General features: G+C 36.8%; 2 protein-coding genes across 3 annotated transcripts in view; both read right to left on the bottom strand.

Annotated features, from left to right (window-relative positions):
• The window catches only part of LOC122975614 (son of sevenless homolog 1-like), a 42,497-nt gene extending 36,083 nt beyond the window's left edge, over nt 1-6,414 (bottom strand). The window contains exon 1 of the mRNA XM_044344139.1: nt 5,655-6,414. Coding sequence (XP_044200074.1) covers nt 5,655-5,741 — 87 coding nt within the window. The 5' untranslated portion in view covers nt 5,742-6,414. The remainder of the gene's footprint in view (nt 1-5,654) is intronic.
• A 1,741-nt stretch (nt 6,415-8,155) lies between these two features.
• The window catches only part of capn8 (calpain 8), a 32,170-nt gene continuing 20,297 nt past the window's right edge, over nt 8,156-20,028 (bottom strand). The window contains exons 11-21 of one of the 2 annotated variants that reach the window (XM_044344205.1): nt 15,436-15,447; nt 12,621-12,832; nt 12,151-12,187; nt 11,900-11,965; nt 11,750-11,807; nt 11,382-11,446; nt 11,052-11,120; nt 10,295-10,373; nt 9,612-9,728; nt 8,752-8,810; nt 8,156-8,669 (exon numbers count right to left, since the gene is read on the bottom strand). In XM_044344205.1, coding sequence (XP_044200140.1) covers nt 8,646-8,669; nt 8,752-8,810; nt 9,612-9,728; nt 10,295-10,373; nt 11,052-11,120; nt 11,382-11,446; nt 11,750-11,807; nt 11,900-11,965; nt 12,151-12,187; nt 12,621-12,832; nt 15,436-15,447 — 798 coding nt within the window. In that variant the 3' untranslated portion in view covers nt 8,156-8,645. The remainder of the gene's footprint in view (nt 8,670-8,751; nt 8,811-9,611; nt 9,729-10,294; nt 10,374-11,051; nt 11,121-11,381; nt 11,447-11,749; nt 11,808-11,899; nt 11,966-12,150; nt 12,188-12,620; nt 12,833-15,435; nt 15,448-20,028) is intronic. The other variant, XM_044344204.1, reaches the window with a different exon arrangement.

Raw genomic sequence — 20,028 nt, forward strand, 5'->3', positions numbered from 1 at the left:
AATATGTTGTATTTTCTGTATTTTGTATTTTCTGTATAATATGTTGTATTTTCTGTATAATATGTTGTATTTTCTGTATTTTGTATTTTCTGTATAATATGTTGTATTTTCTGTATAATATGTTGTATTTTCTGTATTTTGTATTTTCTGTATAATATTTTATATTTTCTGTATAATATTTTGTATTTTCTGTATAATATGTTGTATTTTCTGTATAATATTTTGTATTTTCTGTATAATATTTTATATTTTCTGTATAATATTTTGTATTTTCTGTATACTATTTTGTATTTTCTGTATAATATGTTGTATTTTCTGTATAATATTTTATATTTTCTGTATTTTGTATTTTCTGTATAATATTTTGTATTTTCTGTATAATATTTTATATTTTCTATATAATATTTTGTATTTTCTGTATTTTGTATTTTCTGTATAATATTTTGTATTTTCTGTATAATATTTTATATTTTCTGTATAATATTTTGTATTTTCTGTATTTTGTATTTTCTGTATAATATGTTGTATTTTCTGTATAATATTTTATATTTTCTGTATAATATGTTGTATTTTCTGTATAATATTTAGTATTTTCTGTATAATATTTTATATTTTCTGTATAATATTTTGTATTTTCTGTATTTTGTATTTTCTGTATAATATTTTATATTTTCTGTATAATATTTTGTATTTTCTGTATTTTGTATTTTCTGTATAATATGTTGTATTTTCTGTATAATATTTTATATTTTCTGTATAATATTTTATATTTTCTGTATAATATTTTGTATTTTCTGTATTTTGTATTTTCTGTATAATATGTTGTATTTTCTGTATAATATTTTGTATTTTCTGTATTTTGTATTTTCTGTATAATATGTTGTATTTTCTGTATAATATTTTATATTTTCTGTATAATATTTTGTATTTTCTGTATAATATTTTGTATTTTCTGTATTTTGTATTTTCTGTATAATATGTTGTATTTTCTGTATAATATTTTATATTTTCTGTATAATATTTAGTATTTTCTGTATTTTGTATTTTCTGTATAATATTTAGTATTTTCTGTATAATATTTTATATTTTCTGTATAATATTTTGTATTTTCTGTATAATATTTTGTATTTTCTGTATAATATGTTGTATTTTCTGTATTTTGTATTTTCTGTATAATATTTTGTATTTTCTGTATAATATGTTGTATTTTCTGTATTTTGTATTTTCTGTATAATATTTTGTATTTTCTGTATAATATGTTGTATTTTCTGTATAATATGTTGTATTTTCTGTATAATAGTTTGTATTTTCTGTATAATATTTTATATTTTCTGTATATGTTGTATTTTCTGTATAATATTTAGTATTTTCTGTATAATATGTTGTATTTTCTGTATTTTGTATTTTCTGTATAATATTTAGTATTTTCTGTATAATATTTTATATTTTCTGTATTTTGTATTTTCTGTATAATATTTAGTATTTTCTGTATAATATTTTATATTTTCTGTATAATAGTTGGTATTTTCTGTATAATAGTTGGTATTTTATGTATAATAGTTGGTATTTTATGTATAATATTTAGTATTTTATGTATAATATTTAGTATTTTCTGTATAATAGTTGGTATTTTATGTATAATAGTTGGTATTTTATGTATAATATTTAGTATTTTATGTATAATATTTAGTATTTTATGTATAATAGTTGGTATTTTATGTATAATAGTTGGTATTTTATGTATAATAGTTGGTATTTTATGTATAATATTTAGTATTTTATGTATAATATTTAGTATTTTATGTATAATAGTTGGTAGCTTATGTATAATATTTGGTATTTTCTGTATAATATTTAGTATTTTATGTATAATAGTTGGTAGCTTATGTATAATATTTGGTATTTTCTGTATAATATTTAGTATTTTCTGTATAATATTTAGTATTTTATGTATAATAGTTGGTATTTTCTGTATAATATTTGGTATTTTCTGTATAATATTTAGTATTTTATGTATAATAGTTGGTATACAGGTAATAACAGGTGAGCTGTATGAAGAAAAACTGTAATAACGTTTCAGTGAGAAGAAATCTAGAAAAAATAAAAACGAAACAAAAACACACAAAGATTCAGGTTCATCTGCTGTTTACGACAACACACACACACCTGTCCATATGTGTCACACACACACCTGTCTGTGTGTGTGTGTGTGTGTGTGTGTGTGTGTGTGTGTGTGTGTGTGTGTGTGTGTGTGTGTGTGTGACCTGTATGCAGGTGAGTTGTGTTTGAACACATTAACCTGCAGGTGTCTGTTTGACCAAAAACAAACTGACTTCAACCAGCTGAAGTTGCACAGTCGCTTCTCCACAGTTCTGATGGTGAACGTCCAGTTAAACCAGTTAAATATCTGTTTATCGATCAATATCTGCTGCGAAACAGGTTCTAGAGTCTGACGTTCTGAAGTCTGACGTTCTGAAGTCTGAGGTTCTAAAGTCTGACGTTATAAAGTCTGATGTTATAAAGTCTGAGGTTCTAAAGTCTGAGGTTCTAAAGTCTGAGGTTCCAAAGTCTGAGGTTCCAAAGTCTGAGGTTCCAAAGTCTGATGTTCCAAAGTCTGACGTTATAAAGTCTGAGGTTCTGAAGTCTGAAGTTCTTAAGTCTGAGGTTCTTAAGTCTGATGTTCTAAAGTCTGACGTTATAAAGTCTGAGGTTCTGAAGTCTGAAGTTCTTAAGTCTGAGGTTCTTAAGTCTGATGTTCCAAAGTCTGACGTTATAAAGTCTGAGGTTCTGAAGTCTGAGGTTCTAAAGTCTGAGGTTCTAAAGTCTGAGGTTCCAAAGTCTGAGGTTCCAAAGTCTGATGTTCCAAAGTCTGACGTTATAAAGTCTGAGGTTCTGAAGTCTGAGGTTCTTAAGTCTGAGGTTCTTAAGTCTGATGTTATAAAGTCTGAGGTTCCAAAGTCTGATGTTCCAAAGTCTGACGTTATAAAGTCTGAGGTTCTGAAGTCTGAGGTTCTAAAGTCTGAGGTTCTAAAGTCTGACGTTCCGAAGTCTGAGGTTCCAAAGTCTGATGTTCCAAAGTCTGACGATATAAAGTCTGAGGTTCCAAAGTCTGAGGTTCCAAAGTCTGAGGTTCCAAAGTCTGAGGTTCCAAAGTCTGAGGTTCCAAAGTCTGATGTTCCAAAGTCTGACGTTATAAAGTCTGAGGTTCTGAAGTCTGAAGTTCTTAAGTCTGAGGTTCTTAAGTCTGATGTTCTAAAGTCTGACGTTATAAAGTCTGAGGTTCTGAAGTCTGAAGTTCTTAAGTCTGAGGTTCTTAAGTCTGATGTTCCAAAGTCTGACGTTATAAAGTCTGAGGTTCTGAAGTCTGAGGTTCTAAAGTCTGAGGTTCTAAAGTCTGAGGTTCCAAAGTCTGAGGTTCCAAAGTCTGATGTTCCAAAGTCTGACGTTATAAAGTCTGAGGTTCTGAAGTCTGAGGTTCTTAAGTCTGAGGTTCTTAAGTCTGATGTTATAAAGTCTGAGGTTCCAAAGTCTGATGTTCCAAAGTCTGACGTTATAAAGTCTGAGGTTCTGAAGTCTGAGGTTCTAAAGTCTGAGGTTCTAAAGTCTGACGTTCCGAAGTCTGAGGTTCCAAAGTCTGATGTTCCAAAGTCTGACGATATAAAGTCTGAGGTTCTGAAGTCTGAGGTTCTAAAGTCTGAGGTTCTAAAGTCTGAGGTTCTAAAGTCTGACGTTCCGAAGTCTGAGGTTCCAAAGTCTGATGTTCCAAAGTCTGACGTTCTTAAGTCTGAGGTTCTAAAGTCTGACGTTCCGAAGTCTGACGTTCCGAAGTCTGACGTTCCGAAGTCTGAGGTTCTAAAGTCTGAGGTTCTGAAGTCTGAGGTTCTAAAGTCTGAGGTTCTAAAGTCTGATGTTCCAAAGTCTGATGTTCCGAAGTCTGATGTTCTAAAGTCTGATGTTCTAACGTCTGAGGTTCTAAAGTCTGAGGTTCTAAAGTCTGACGTTCTTAAGTCTGAGGTTCTAAAGTCTGACGTTCCGAAGTCTGACGTTCCGAAGTCTGACGTTCCGAAGTCTGAGGTTCTAAAGTCTGAGGTTCTGAAGTCTGAGGTTCTTAAGTCTGAGGTTCTAAAGTCTGATGTTCCAAAGTCTGACGTTCCAAAGTCTGAGGTTCTAAAGTCTGAGGTTCTGAAGTCTGATGTTCCGAAGTCTGATGTTCTGAAGTCTGATGTTCCGAAGTCTGAGGTTCTAAAGTCTGAGGTTCTGAAGTCTGAGGTTCTGAAGTCTGACGTTCTGAAGTGTGAAGTTCTGAAGTCTGACGTTCTGCAGTCTGATGTTCTAAAGTCTGAGGTTCTGAAGTCTGACGTTCTGAAGTGTGAAGTTCTAAAGTCTGACGTTCTGCAGTCTGATGTTCTGAAGTCTGATGTTCTGAAGTCTGACGTTCTGAAGTCTGACGTTCTGAAGTCTGACGTTCTGAAGTCTGACGTTCTGCAGTCTGATGTTCTGCAGTCTGATGTTCTGCAGTCTGATGTTCTGAAGTCTGATGTTCTGCAGTCTGATGTTCTGCAGCCTGATGTTCTGCAGTCTGATGTTCTGAAGTCTGATGTTCTGAAGTCTGACATTCTGAAGTCTGACATTCTGAAGTCTGACGTTCTAGAGTGTGATGTTCTGCAGTCTGATGTTCTGAAGTCTGATGTTCTGAAGTCTGACGATCTAAAGTCTGATGTTCTAAAGTCTGACGTTCTAAAGTCTGACGTTCTGCAGCCTGACGTTCTGAAGTCTGACATTCTAGAGTCTGACGTTCTGCAGCCTGATGTTCTGAAGTCTGACGATCTGAAGTCTGATGTTCCAAAGTCTGATGTTCTGAAGTCTGATGTTCTAAAGTCTGATGTTCTAAAGTCTGAGGTTCTTAAGTCTGAGGTTCTGAAGTCTGAGGTTCTTAAGTCTGAGGTTCTGAAGTCTGAGGTTCTGAAGTCTGATGTTCTAAAGTCTGAGGTTCTAAAGTCTGATGTTCTAAAGTCTGAGGTTCATAAGTCTGAGGTTCTGAAGTCTGATGTTCTAAAGTCTGATGTTCTAAAGTCTGACGTTCTAAAGTCTGACGGTCTGAAGTCTGACGATCTGAAGTCTGACGATCTGAAGTGTGAAGTTCTAGAGTCTGATGTTCTAGAGTGTGATGTTCTGCAGTCTGATGTTCTGAAGTCTGACGTTCTGAAGTCTGACGTTCTGAAGTCTGGCGTTCTGAAGTCTGGCGTTCTGAAGTCTGGCGTTCTGAAGTCTGACGTTCTAGAGTTTGATGTTCTAGAGTCTGATTTTCTAAAGTCTGATGTTCTAAAGTCTGACGATCTAAATTGTGATGTTCTAGAGTCTAATGTTCTAGAGTGTGATGTTCTGCAGCCTGATGTTCTAAAGTCTGACAATCTGAATTGTGATGTTCTAGAGTCTAATGTTCTAGAGTCTAATGTTCTAGAGTCTAATGTTTTAGAGTCTAATGTTTTAGAGTCTAATGTTTTAGAGTCTAATGTTTTAGCGTCTGATGTTTTAGAGTCTAATGTTCTAGAGTCTGATGTTCTGAGGTGTGATGACAGACAGACAGACAGATATACCGGTAGAACAGACAGGTGGAACAGACAGGTAGAACAGACAGACAGGTGTGTCTGTACCTTCTCCAGTGAAGGAACAAGCAGGCCTCTCCATTTCGGTGCGTTCTCCTCGTTGAAGAAGTCGTACTGCAGCTGGGCCGCCTGCATGGCTGCTGCTGCGGGACCGACACGCACAGTTCACCGGTTTACATGAACGCTGTGCGCGGTTGTCCGGGCCCGGCGGGGCGGGAGAAGCGAGGAGCCTCAGCACATCCAGCGGGGACAGGCCGTTCCTCCAGAACAGCTGCCGTCACTGCGACCATCCTCGGCCGCTACACGGAGAGCTATCTGCGGCCAGATGTTACCCAGCTGCCCGTTAGCTCCGCGGCTAGCAGCTAACTGTTGGGTGTGTTTCTGTTTACCGGGATAAGAGCACGGTTACCGTTAACCGTTCCATACCGACAGCACCTGGACACGGTTAGCCTATTAGCATGTAGCCCGCTGGCTAATGTTAGCGGTTAGCAGCGGGTCTCTATGAGCGGACACACCGGGAGTGTTCCCGGGGTTGTGGGTGTGAATCAGCGGGCAGCTCGGTGCTCTCCGCTCCGCTCCGCTGATAACATTCTACCCGAACACAGCGACTCTCCGGCGGGCCGGCTCCGGTAGCTTCCCTTTACTGTCCCCTCCTCCGGCTCTGCTCTCCGGACTCTCTCTGACAGTCGCCCCGGCCCCGGCCTCCAGACAGGCGGACAGTCACCGAGCTAACGGCCGGTCACAGTGAGCGGCTGTCGGTTGTTGTGACTCCGGTGTGCGTTACCGTAGACTGTGGAGCGGCTGCGCGTGCGCAGGTGCTGACGTACATGGGCGGGGCTCCTGAGTGGGAGTGCGTCCTTCATGGAGACAGCGCGTGGTGGCAGAGTGACGTCTGCTGCCCCCGGCGGCACGCGGCGGTACTGCAGCTACACCTGTCACCTGCGGCGGTGTCATACATTTATATTCTATTATGTTTATTTATATTCTATTTATGTTTTATTTATATTATATTTATATTCTTTGTATAAATGATATTATAAAATCCAACACATCAGACTTTATCAGAATGATAAAGGACTTTTTATCTCTATGGATGTCTGTGGAGTTTTCAGTATCTGATGTTACAGGGAAACTAAAAGAATCAGAAAACTGAATCCTATGAACAGAAAATCATTTTCTTCAGAATGCAGAGAAGTAAAAATAAATCACATCATGAAAGACAGTTTCACACGCAAAAATCAGTGAATTAATGAGTAAACTATGAAAACTGATAAATAAATATTGAGATCTCTCTTTATTCTGAACTTTAGAAACAACAGTTGGCGATATGAGGTCCATTTAGTAGCTGTTCTGCAGCTTTTGATCATATCAGGTGATCGTCCTCAGCAGGATAAACTGGTGAGTGTTTCTTTATGAAGGTCAGCAGAGTAGTGGAAGAAATATTCTGATCTTTGATGACATGTAGAAACGTCACAGTTGAAAACTACGCACAGCGTTACCTCAGTAACAGTAAAAGTGTGTTTGATTGTCCGCTGAGCAGCTGTTTTATCCCGGAAGAGACTTCTGGCCGATGAGACGACAACCATCAGCTGGTTCCAGTAACAGTTCCAGTCTCTGACTCTGTTGCAGCTGGTTCAGCTGCTTGTTGTTTCTGCTGGTTCCAGTAACGCAGCCTGAACTCAACGTCTCCGTGTTTCCTTCATTCAGTTAATCTGTAAACATCCATCTGACCTTCTTCTCTTCTGGGATTCTGCACATCAACAGATTTGAAACTTTATCTCATCTGTGCGTTTTAACGAAGACAAACAGAAAATCATCTGGTCGTCCAGTTAGGATTCATGTGAAGTAAAATAAATAGATTTAATCATAAAAATGTAAAATATTCACTTCTGGAGCATCTTCCTGCATCTACCTTCATATTTCTGTTGAGGTGTAAGATTGAGTAGAAGATAAAAAAACTAAGATCTGTGGAGAAACGAAGACGTGACGTCATGTTTTAATAACGCTGCAAAACCTGAAACTACAATCAGCCTTCAGATCAAAATATGAAAAATAAACTACAAGCTGCAATCATTCACTGAACTGAAGCTCATTAACATCAATATAAACATGAATGAAGGTTCTTCTCTGACAGGAAGGTTTTTATCAGTTCCTGCTGTGATTGATCTCTGAGACCAGACGTCTGATCGATTAGTCGGCTCCGTGTTAAAGGACATTCCGTATAATTTGGAGCAGTTATGGCTGTGTGTGTGTGTGTGTGTGTGTGTGTGTGTGTGTGTGTGTGTGTGTGTGTGTGTGTGTGTGTGTGTGTGATGTTCCTCCTGGTGACTGCAGGCTGCTTCATATCAGACCAGTGGAAGCTGCAGCTCTGCTCTCCTGAATGAAAGGCTGATGAGTTTGTTCCAGCAAACCAAAAAATGGTTTTGTCTTTAATAAATGTTTTCTGTCGTCCACAGAGACGCACAGAGACAGTCAGCTGACCTCATGACGACCCCTAACCCCGGATCTTCTTCTGTCCACATCATGAACAAACCTTTCAGTAAAAAGTTCTGCCTTGTTTCATTAGTTTTCATCCTGCAGCATCAATATCCAGCCCGACCTCTGACCTCTGACCTCTGAAAAGTGACGTCTGTTTCTGATTGATCAGCTGATCATGTTTATGGTTCGTCTGTTGATCAGAATGATAATTAACAGATTTTTAATTAGATCTGTAATTAGTCTCCACTCAGTGATGTTGTGATCTATCAGTCTGATCAGCTGCCGCGTCCAATCAATGACTGATACCAGTGATTTAATCAATAAGTGGTAGCAGTTATTGATTCATGAACCATCAGATGAGTGAACTGGATATTAAGATCATAACTGTTTATTATCATCTGCAGGATTCTGGTTGTTTGATTAGTTCAGTTTATTGAAAGACTTTCAGACATGTTTGAACTTGATCAATAATCTTTATTAAGATGATGAAACGTCTCCTCGTCTCTCAGGTAACAACCCGCTGAACCATCATCTCCCAGCATGCACCTGGAGCGGCTGCGGTCAGTTGATGGCGAGGCAGAGCCACTGCAGGAAGAGAAGAAGAAGAGATGAGTGATGATGATGATGATGATGGCGGCGGCCTGCAGGGGCAGCAGACGGTTTTTACCTGCTGCAGGCTCAGCTGGATGATCCCACGCTGCTTCTGGTCCAGACTGTGAAACATCTCTGACGAAGAAACATAAAAAAAACTTTATTTAAAAACAGAAACACAATCAGCTGAATCACATTCTGAACCAATATACGATCAATAACTGATACAGAGATGAGAGAAGCAGCTGCTTCATCATCTCCAGATGTTCAGTTTGCTGTTTATTGATGATGATGATGATGATGATGATGATGATGATGATGATAAACTATATAGTGTCTGTGTTTATGTGTAAAACTTCAGTCTTTTATTATATTATAGTCCATTTGTATGTAAATATTTGTGTTTTTCAAATAAAGTTTATTCAAAATAAATAAAGACAATGTTGTTATTTTTTTATTTCTGTCAATAATTATGATCATTATTATTGATTTGATTTATGTAAATTGACTCACATGTGCAGCGTCTGTATGACATAATGTGTCACATGACGTACATGACGTGACGTACTGAAATATTTACGTTGTTGTTTGATGTTTATTCTTGTTTTGTTTCCTCCAGACGGAACATGATCAGAAGATATTTTTATTTGATTCCTGACAAACTAAACTCATGAACTTTTTATAAATAAACATCTCAGATTCATTGTGTTGATGACGCCTTTAGATTAATTAATCATTAATAGAGTTCATTTTAATAAGAGATAAAAGAACAATTATATTAACAAATTCTTTTACTCCTCTTTTGTCAAATGAAAGTATTAAATAACGTTACAACTTATTATCTATTTATTGTTAAATGATCGTTGTTGAATAGAAGGAAACAGTTGTTGTTATGTGAGTTGTGGACGGAGGGACAGAAGAAGAACTGTGACTGACTGAAGAGCATCTCCAGACGGATCAAGCAGCCGATGAAACTGTCGAAGTCGATGGCGAAGCTCACGTCTGCGTATCGACCGACGATCTCCTGAATCACTGAAGTGTTCACCTGAAGACCTGCAAACACGAACACGTCAGAGGTTTTAACCTGCAGAGGCAGCGCGCGACCAGCAGGTGGAGACCTTCACTCATTTAACAAACAACAAACATACAGTGAGTTTAAACAGAGTCACGGACTCTGAGCCAGTTCTGACAGAAACATCCATATGATCAGTCAGAGACTCCTAGAACCTTCCTCAGGACTTTCTGAAGAACCCTAAATCCCCCAGAACCTCTTTCTAGTGGTAAAGAACCTCTTCACCACCTTGTAAAACACCTGCTTTAGTCCTCATAGAACTTAGTTAAAGAACATTTACACCCATTAAAGAACCTACAGAACCACTTTCAGAACTTCTGAAGTCTCCTCAAGGTTCAACAATTCAAAACTCCAGAACATTCTTCACAAGATCTGAAAGCTCCTCTGAACCTGTGGAACATCTGTCAGCATAACCTGAATCCTCCTCAGAGATCTCTGGTATCTACAACAAGCCTGGAACCTTCTCACGTTCCCCTGATTCACTTAAAGAACCTGAAACATCCAGAACTTCTGATCTGAAGCAAGTTCTGCAGCAAATGAATCATACCGGCTTCACTCAGCGCTGCTCGCATCTCATGACTGCTCATCGTACCAGAACCGTCCGAGTCGTGACGCTTAAAGATCTCCTGCAACACACAGAGAAGAAGAACATCATTACATATCAACACGCTGCATTCATTAGCGAGATTCTGATTGAGCTCGTTAAGACCCCGAGCTGATTAAGAACCAGAGATCATTAGGACCCAGAGCTCGTTATGGTCCAGTATTCATTAAGATCCTGAGCTCATGAAGACCCTAAACCTCATTAAGACCCAGAGTTCATTAAGACCCAGAGTTCGTTAAGACCCAGAGCTGGTTAAGAACCAGAGCTGGTTAAGAACCAGAGCTCATTAAGACCCAGAGCTGGTTAAGACCCGGAGCTGGTTAAGAACCAGAGCTGGTTAAGAACCAGAGCTCGTTAAGACCCAGAGCTGGTTAAGACCCGGAGCTGGTTAAGAACCAGAGCTGGTTAAGAACCAGAGCTCATTAAGGCTCAGAGCTGGTTAAGAACCAGAGCTGGTTAAGAACCAGAGCTGGTTAAGAACCAGAGCTGGTTAAGTCCTAGAGTTGGATGGAACCCTGATCTCGTCAAGGCTCAGAGCTCGTTAATTTGGACACAAACTGTTTTTTTTGCAGAATCAGACTCTGAAAGTGGTTCATTTCAGTCATTTAACCGTTACCATGGCGACGGGTGTGAAACCAGCAGGCTGCCTTTGAGCAAGAAGTGAGAATAAAACGTCAGTGACGGTTTTCTTTTGTCTCACCAGGTATCCCTGGATCTTTGTCCACAGAGCATGAAACTCCACCAGACCGAGTTTGGAGCTGCCGTCCATCTGAGAGACAGTCAAAGATCCAAACACACACCTGTCCGTCTTTCACTTCCTCTTTTACATCTTTATCTACATTTTATCATTTGTATGTCACACAGAAAGAAAGAAAAAACTTCTGAAACCATCTATAGAAACATCTCAACAACTATAAATGATATATGTTTGTATCTGTCTTTAAATGTTCTCTCAGGTGTTCAGTGTAGAACAACATCATACATACTGAATATAAATGAGTGCTTTGTGATTTAACAGGTGGAAGGATACGTCCAGCAGGCTGATGATGTTGCGGCAGGTCTGCAGACTGACACCGTCTGTTTTGACATCAGATCCTTCAAACAAACAACAGGCAGCTCAGTTCAGACATTTCTACTGCAGGTTACAGATGAAATATGGAAACAGATTCAAGGGAACAGCAGCAGGATGAAGACGCATCACTGAACTGTTAATAAACTACATAAACAGTTCTTATGTTCAGAAACAGAGGCAGAAAATTATTTTAAAAACGTAAATATTCTTAACTTTACACTTTTCATGTTAACCACTCTACTGAATATCACAAACAAAGCCTATAAAACCATTAAGATACTTTAAATTAAGCCTCTGTCATTATGTGAAGGTTTAACTGTTCTTACTCTGAGAGATCACTTTGTCCAAAATCTGTTGGAGCTCGGAGGCTGAAATTTCAGAGTCCTGTGTAAACAGAATAAAACTAAACATGAAAATGTGCCTCCAATCAGCTGCACGGCAGAAAAGTTGTTCATTTATAAATAAATTATTGTTACATTTCCAGAGATCTGGACGAAGAGACGTTTGAAGTGAGGATCCACATCGTTCTGTCCGACTTCAGGCTGCGAGGAAAAATATTAGTAATATATGTTTGGAACAAAAAAGTGACTCACAGCATTAAGTTATTATTATAAATACGAACTAATGGACATGAGTTTGCATATGTTCACAAGTTATTATCTGTTCTAATCAGTTATTATCTTGTTTGCATTGAAACAGATATTTCATGACTAGTTTGATGTGTCACCTCCTGGATGTCGGCGTTCACGTCCTCCTCCATCGGACTGAAACAAACAGAGAAAAGATAAAAAAATAAGTTGTAGAGAGACGACAAACTCTTTCATCTCTACAACCAGTCTGACCAGTACCGTATTGGCCTGAATATACCCTGATTATAAAATGACCCCTCCCTTTCCCAGCACCTGTTTCTGGGAAAATACTTTCTGAATGTAACTTACATCATAGTAAAGTTATATACTCACACACCCCTGCAGCAGTTATTATATTATATGACTGTTTGTCTTTCTGAGCTGCTGATCATCTGTAACAGTGATATTTGGCAGCTTGAAATATTCCGTTTCTTCACAAGACGCTTCGGACTCGTTACACGGAAACAGGTTAAACTAACCAAAGACTTTTAGTGCACACTCACCAGAGACAGACTTTAAGACACTAGCTAGCCTAGCAACATTAACGCTACCCTCCACCCGCAGAGACCTTGTGGTGGCCTCTTTCTCGGTGAACACCCTCAGGATGAAGCTTCCTTTGCGATGCGGTTCGAAGGTGGACGGGATGATGGCGTACTCTCCAGGCGGCAGTTTGAACCGGTCACACACCTCCCTCAGGTTGATGAAGTTCTGACTACGAGCCACGGCGTTCCTCCTCAGCAGGACGTCCGGGCCCAGGTGGACGTTACTGCGACCTTTAAACTGATCACAGAAGAAGAGTGTCTGAATATATACTGATCACAGATGAAGAAGAAGGTCTGAATATATACTGAACACAGAAGAAGAAGAGGGTCTGAATATATACTGATCACAGAAGAAGAAGAAGGTCTGAATATATACTGATCACAGAAGAAGAAGGTCTGAATATATGCTGATCACAGAAGAAGAAGAGGGTCTGAATATATGCTGATCACAGAAGAAGAAGAGGGTCTGAATATATACTGAACACAGAAGAAGAAGAAGGTCTGAATATATACTGATCACAGAAGAAGAAGAAGGTCTGAATATATACTGATCACAGAAGAAGAGGGTCTGAATATATGCTGATCACAGAAGAAGAAGAAGGTCTGAATATATACTGATCACAGAAGAAGAAGAAGGTCTGAATATATACTGATCACAGAAGAAGGTCTGAATATATGCTGATCACAGAAGAAGAAGAAGGTCTGAATATATACTGATCACAGAAGAAGAAGAGTGTCTGAATATATACTGATCACAGAAGAAGAAGAAGGTCTGAATATATACTGATCACAGAAGAAGGTCTGAATATATGCTGATCACAGAAGAGTGTCTGAATATATACTGATCACAGAAGAAGAAGGTCTGAATATATACTGATCACAGAAGAAGAAGAGGGTCTGAATATATACTGATCACAGAAGAAGAGGGTCTGAATATATACTGAACACAGAAGAAGAAGAAGGTCTGAATATATACTGATCACAGAAGAAGAAGAAGGTCTGAATATATACTGATCACAGAAGAAGAGGGTCTGAATATATACTGATCACAGAAGAAGAAGAAGGTCTGAATATATACTGATCACAGAAGAAGAAGAAGGTCTGAATATATATTGATCACAGAAGAAGAAGGTCTGAATATATACTGATCACAGAAGAAGAAGAAGGTCTGAATATATACTGATCACAGAAGAAGAAGAAGGTCTGAATATATACTGATCACAGAAGAAGAGGGTCTGAATATATACTGATCACAGAAGAAGAAGAAGGTCTGAATATATACTGATCACAGAAGAAGAAGAAGGTCTGAATATATATTGATCACAGAAGAAGAAGAGGGTCTGAATATATGCTGATCACAGAAGAAGAAGAAGGTCTGAATATATACTGATCACAGAAGAAGGTCTGAATATATACTGAACACAGAAGAAGAAGGTCTGAATATATACTGATCACAGAAGAAGAAGAAGGTCTCAATATATACTGATCACAGAAGAAGAGGGTCTGAATATATGCTGATCACAGAAGAAGAAGAAGGTCTGAATATATACTGATCACAGAAGAAGAAGAAGGTCTGAATATATATTGATCACAGAAGAAGAAGAAGGTCTGAATATATACTGATCACAGAAGAAGGTCTGAATATATGCTGATCACAGAAGAAGAAGAAGGTCTGAATATATACTGATCACAGAAGAAGAAGAGTGTCTGAATATATACTGATCACAGAAGAAGGTCTGAATATATACTGATCACAGAAGAAGGTCTGAATATATACTGATCACAGAAGAAGGTCTGAATATATACTGATCACAGAAGAAGAAGAGTGTCTGAATATATACTGATCACAGAAGAAGGTCTGAATATATACTGATCACAGAAGAAGGTCTGAATATATACTGATCACAGAAGAAGGTCTGAATATATACTGATCACAGAAAAAGAAGAAGGTCTGAATATATACTGATCACAGAAGAAGGTCTGAATATATGCTGATCACAGAAGAAGAGGGTCTGAATATATACTGATCACAGAAGAAGAAGAGGGTCTGAATATATGCTGATCACAGAAGAAGAAGAAGGTCTGAATATATACTGATCACAGAAGAAGAAGGTCTGAATATATACTGATCACAGAAGAAGGTCTGAATATATACTGATCACAGAAGAAGAAGAAGGTCTGAATATATACTGATCACAGAAGAAGAGGGTCTGAATATATGCTGATCACAGAAGAAGAAGAAGGTCTGAATATATACTGATCACAGAAGAAGAAGGTCTGAATATATACTGATCACAGAAGAAGAAGAGTGTCTGAATATATACTGATCACAGAAGAAGAGGGTCTGAATATATGCTGATCACAGAAGAAGAAGAAGGTCTGAATATATACTGATCACAGAAGAAGAAGAGTGTCTGAATATATACTGATCACAGAAGAAGAAGAAGGTCTGAGGTCCTAAAGCTAAACTCAGGGCTGACAGTGAGCGGGTCATAATGACCAGATGTTTAATCTCCACTATGACTCTCCATCTGTACATAGTTCATTGTAATGGCCCTTTAAGTTTGTTTTCATCTTTTTGATACTCGGATTACAAAAATCTGACAGTTTTATTTGTACTAATAATTAATTTGTGTAGTAGTTCTTTTCTGTTAACAGTATCATGTGCTGCATGTTCTGTTTGTGTTAATGCTTCTGTACGTGCTTTGTATATTTTGATGCATGTTTTCTAAGATAGTGGTGATTTGTAACCCCACGAGAGATTTCATGACACAGAAATAAAAATTAAAAATAAAAAACTAAAACAAAACTGTGTTTGATGGAAACGTCCTCTGAACTCACCTCATCTGGAACCTGGAAGAAAACAAAGAGAAACATCAAAAATACAAGAAGCTCCACATGAAGTCAGTGATTAGTAACATGTTGATATGTAAAATCTATTGATCACAATACAATGAAACCAGGCGATTAGTACAGAAATAAATCATCATGGGGGTGTGTATTTGTATTTGTATGTTTCTGTGTGTGTATTTGTATGTTTCTGTGTGTGTATTTGTATGTTTCTGTGTGTGTATTTGTATTTGTATGTTTCTGTGTGTGTGTGTATTTGTATTTGTATGTTTCTGTGTGTGTGTGTATTTGTATTTGTATGTTTCTGTGCGTGTATTTGTATGTTTCTGTGTGTGTGTGTGTGTATTTGTATTTGTATGTTTCTGTGTGTATTTGTATGTTTCTGTGTATCTGTATTTTTCTGTGTGTATTTGTATGTTTCTCTGTGTGTATTTGTATGTGTCTGTGTGTGTATTTGTATGTTTCTGTGTGTGTATCTGTATGTTTCTGTGTGTGTATCTGTATGTTTCTGTGTGTGTGTGTATTTGTATTTGTATGTTTCTGTGTGTGTATTTGTATGTTTCTGTGTGTGTGTGTATTTGTATTTGTATGTTTCTGTGTGTGTATTTGTATGTTTCTGTGTGTGTATTTGTTTTTGTATGTTTCTGTGTGTGTGTGTGTGTATTTGTATTTGTATGTTTCTGTGTGTATTTGTATGTTTCTGTGTGTATTTGTATGTTTCTGTGTGTGTGTGTGTATTTGTATTTGTATGTTTCTCTGTGTGTATTTGTATGTGTCTGTGTGTGTATCTGTATGTTTCTGTGTGTGTATTTGTATGTGTCTGTGTGTGTATTTGTATTTGTATGTTTCTGTGTGTGTATCTGTATGTTTCTGTGTGTGTATTTGTATTTGTATGTTTCTGTGTGTGTATTTGTATGTTTCTGTGTGTGTATTTGTATTTGTATGTTTCTGTGTGTATTTGTATGTTTCTGTGTGTATTTGTATGTTTCTGTGTGTGTGTGTGTATTTGTATTTGTATGTTTCTCTGTGTGTATTTGTATGTGTCTGTGTGTGTATTTGTATGTTTCTGTGTGTGTATCTGTATGTTTCTGTGTGTGTATTTGTATGTGTCTGTGTGTGTATTTGTATTTGTATGTTTCTGTGTGTGTATCTGTATGTTTCTGTGTGTGTATTTGTATGTGTCTGTGTGTGTATCTGTATGTTTCTGTGTGTGTATTTGTATGTTTCTGTGTGTGTATCTGTATGTTTCTGTGTGTGTATTTGTATGTGTCTGTGTGTGTATTTGTATTTGTGTGTTTCTGTGTGTGTATTTGTATGTTTCTGTGTATCTGTATTTTTCTGTGTGTATTTGTATGTATCTGTGTGTGTATTTGTATGTTTCTGTGTGTGTATTTGTATGTTTCTGTGTGTGTATCTGTATGTTTCTGTGTGTGTATTTGTATGTTTCTGTGTGTGTATTTGTATGTTTCTGTGTGTGTATCTGTATGTTTCTGTGTGTGTATTTGTATGTTTCTGTGTGTGTATTTGTATGTTTCTGTGTGTGCATCTATGTTTCTGTGTGTGTATTTGTGTGTTTCTGTGTGTATTTGTATGTGTCTGTGTGTGTATTTGTATTTGTATGTTTCTGTGTGTGTATTTGTATGTTTCTGTGTGTGTATTTGTATGTGTCTGTGTGTGTATTTGTATGTTTCTGTGTGTGTATCTGTATGTTTCTGTGTGTGTATCTGTATGTTTCTGTGTGTGCATCTATGTTTCTGTGTGTGTATTTGTGTGTTTCTGTGTGTGTATTTGTATGTGTCTGTGTGTGTATTTGTATTTGTATGTTTCTGTGTGTGTATCTGTATGTTTCTGTGTGTGTATTTGTATGTGTCTGTGTGTGTATTTGTATTTGTATGTTTCTGTGTGTGTATCTGTATGTTTCTGTGTGTGTATTTGTATGTGTCTGTGTGTGTATTTGTATTTGTGTGTTTCTGTGTGTGTATTTGTATGTTTCTGTGTATCTGTATGTTTCTGTGTGTGTGTTTGTATTTGTATGTGTCTGTGTGTGTGTATTTGTATGTTTCTGTGTGTGTATTTGTATGTGTCTGTGTGTGTATTTGTATTTGTGTGTTTCTGTGTGTGTATTTGTATGTTTCTGTGTATCTGTATTTTTCTGTGTGTGTATTTGTATGTATCTGTGTGTGTATTTGTATTTGTATGTTTCTGTGTGTGTATTTGTATGTTTCTGTGTGTGTATCTATGTTTCTGTGTGTGTATTTGTATGTTTCTGTGTGTGTATTTGTATTTGTATGTTTCTACGTGTGTATTTGTATGGTTCTGCGTGTGTATCTGTATGTTTCTGCGTGTATATTTGTATGTTTCTGTGTGTGTATTTGTGTGTTTCTGTGTGTGTGTATTTGTGTGTTTCTGTGTGTGTGTATCTGTATGTGTCTGTGTGTGTATCTGTATGTTTCTGTGTGTGTATTTGTATTTGTATGTTTCTGTGTGTGTATCTATGTTTCTGTGTGTGTGTATTTGTGTGTTTCTGTGTGTGTGTATTTGTATGTTTCTGTGTGTGTGTATCTGTATGTTGCTGTGTGTGTATCTGTATGTTTCTGTGTGTGTATTTGTATTTGTATGTTTCTGTGTGTGTATCTATGTTTCTGTGTGTGTATTTGTATTTGTATGTTTCTGTGTGTGTATTTGTATGTGTCTGTGTGTATTTGTATGTTTCTGTGTGTGTATTTGTATGTTTCTGCGTGTGTATCTGTATGGTTCTGCGTGTGTATCTGTATGTTTCTGTGTGTATATTTGTATGTTTCTGTGTGTGTATTTGTGTGTTTCTGTGTGTATTTGTATGTGTCTGTGTGTGTATTTGTATTTGTATGTTTCTGTGTGTGTATTTGTATGTTTCTGTGTGTGTATCTGTATGTTTCTGTGTGTGTATTTGTATGTTTCTGTGTGTGTATCTGTATGTTTCTGTGTGTGTATTTGTATGTTTCTGTGTGTGTATCTGTATGTTTCTGTGTGTGTATTTGTATGTTTCTGTGTGTGTATCTGTATGTTTCTGTGTGTGTATTTGTATGTTTCTGTGTGTGTATCTGTATGTTTCTGTGTGTGTATTTGTATGTTTCTGTGTGTGTATCTGTATGTTTCTGTGTGTGTATTTGTATGTTTCTGTGTGTGTATCTGTATGTTTCTGTGTGTGTATTTGTATGTTTCTGTGTGTGTATCTGTATGTTTCTGTGTGTGTATTTGTATGTTTCTGTGTGTGTATCTGTATGTTTCTGTGTGTGTATTTGTATGTTTCTGTGTGTGTATCTGTATGTTTCTGTGTGTGTATTTGTATGTTTCTGTGTGTGTATCTGTATGTTTCTGTGTGTGTACTTGTATGTTTCTGTGTGTGTATCTGTATGTTTCTGTGTGTGTATTTGTATGTTTCTGTGTGTGTATCTGTATGTTTCTGTGTGTGTATTTGTATGTTTCTGTGTGTGTATCTGTATGTTTCTGTGTGTGTACTTGTATGTTTCTGTGTGTGTATTTGTATGTTTCTGTGTGTGTATTTGTATGTTTCTGTGTGTGTGTATCTGTATGTTTCTGTGTGTGTATTTGTATGTTTCTGTGTGTGTATCTGTATGTTTCTGTGTGTGTATCTGTATGTTTCTGTGTGTGTATCTGTATGTTTCTGTGTGTGTATCTGTATGTTTCTGTGTGTGTATTTGTGTGTTTCTGTGTTTGTATTTGTATGTTTCTGTGTGTGTATCTGTATGTTTCTGTGTGTGTATCTGTGTGTTTCTGTGTGTGTATTTGTATGTTTCTGTGTGTGTATCTGTATGTTTCTGTGTGTGTATCTGTATGTTTCTGTGTGTGTATTTGTATTTGTATGTTTCTGTGTGTGTATTTGTATGTTTCTGTGTGTGTATTTGTATTTGTATGTTTCTGTGTGTATTTGTATGTTTCTGTGTGTATTTGTATGTTTCTGTGTGTGTGTGTGTATTTGTATTTGTATGTTTCTCTGTGTGTATTTGTATGTGTCTGTGTGTGTATTTGTATGTTTCTGTGTGTGTATCTGTATGTTTCTGTGTGTGTATTTGTATGTGTCTGTGTGTGTATTTGTATTTGTATGTTTCTGTGTGTGTATCTGTATGTTTCTGTGTGTGTATTTGTATGTGTCTGTGTGTGTATCTGTATGTTTCTGTGTGTGTATTTGTATGTTTCTGTGTGTGTATCTGTATGTTTCTGTGTGTGTATTTGTATGTGTCTGTGTGTGTATTTGTATTTGTGTGTTTCTGTGTGTGTATTTGTATGTTTCTGTGTATCTGTATTTTTCTGTGTGTATTTGTATGTATCTGTGTGTGTATTTGTATGTTTCTGTGTGTGTATTTGTATGTTTCTGTGTGTGTATCTGTATGTTTCTGTGTGTGTATTTGTATGTTTCTGTGTGTGTATTTGTATGTTTCTGTGTGTGTATCTGTATGTTTCTGTGTGTGTATTTGTATGTTTCTGTGTGTGTATTTGTATGTTTCTGTGTGTGCATCTATGTTTCTGTGTGTGTATTTGTGTGTTTCTGTGTGTATTTGTATGTGTCTGTGTGTGTATTTGTAT

This window comes from Thunnus albacares, chromosome 3, assembly GCF_914725855.1.
Source record: "Thunnus albacares chromosome 3, fThuAlb1.1, whole genome shotgun sequence".
Classification (NCBI taxonomy): domain Eukaryota; kingdom Metazoa; phylum Chordata; class Actinopteri; order Scombriformes; family Scombridae; genus Thunnus; species Thunnus albacares.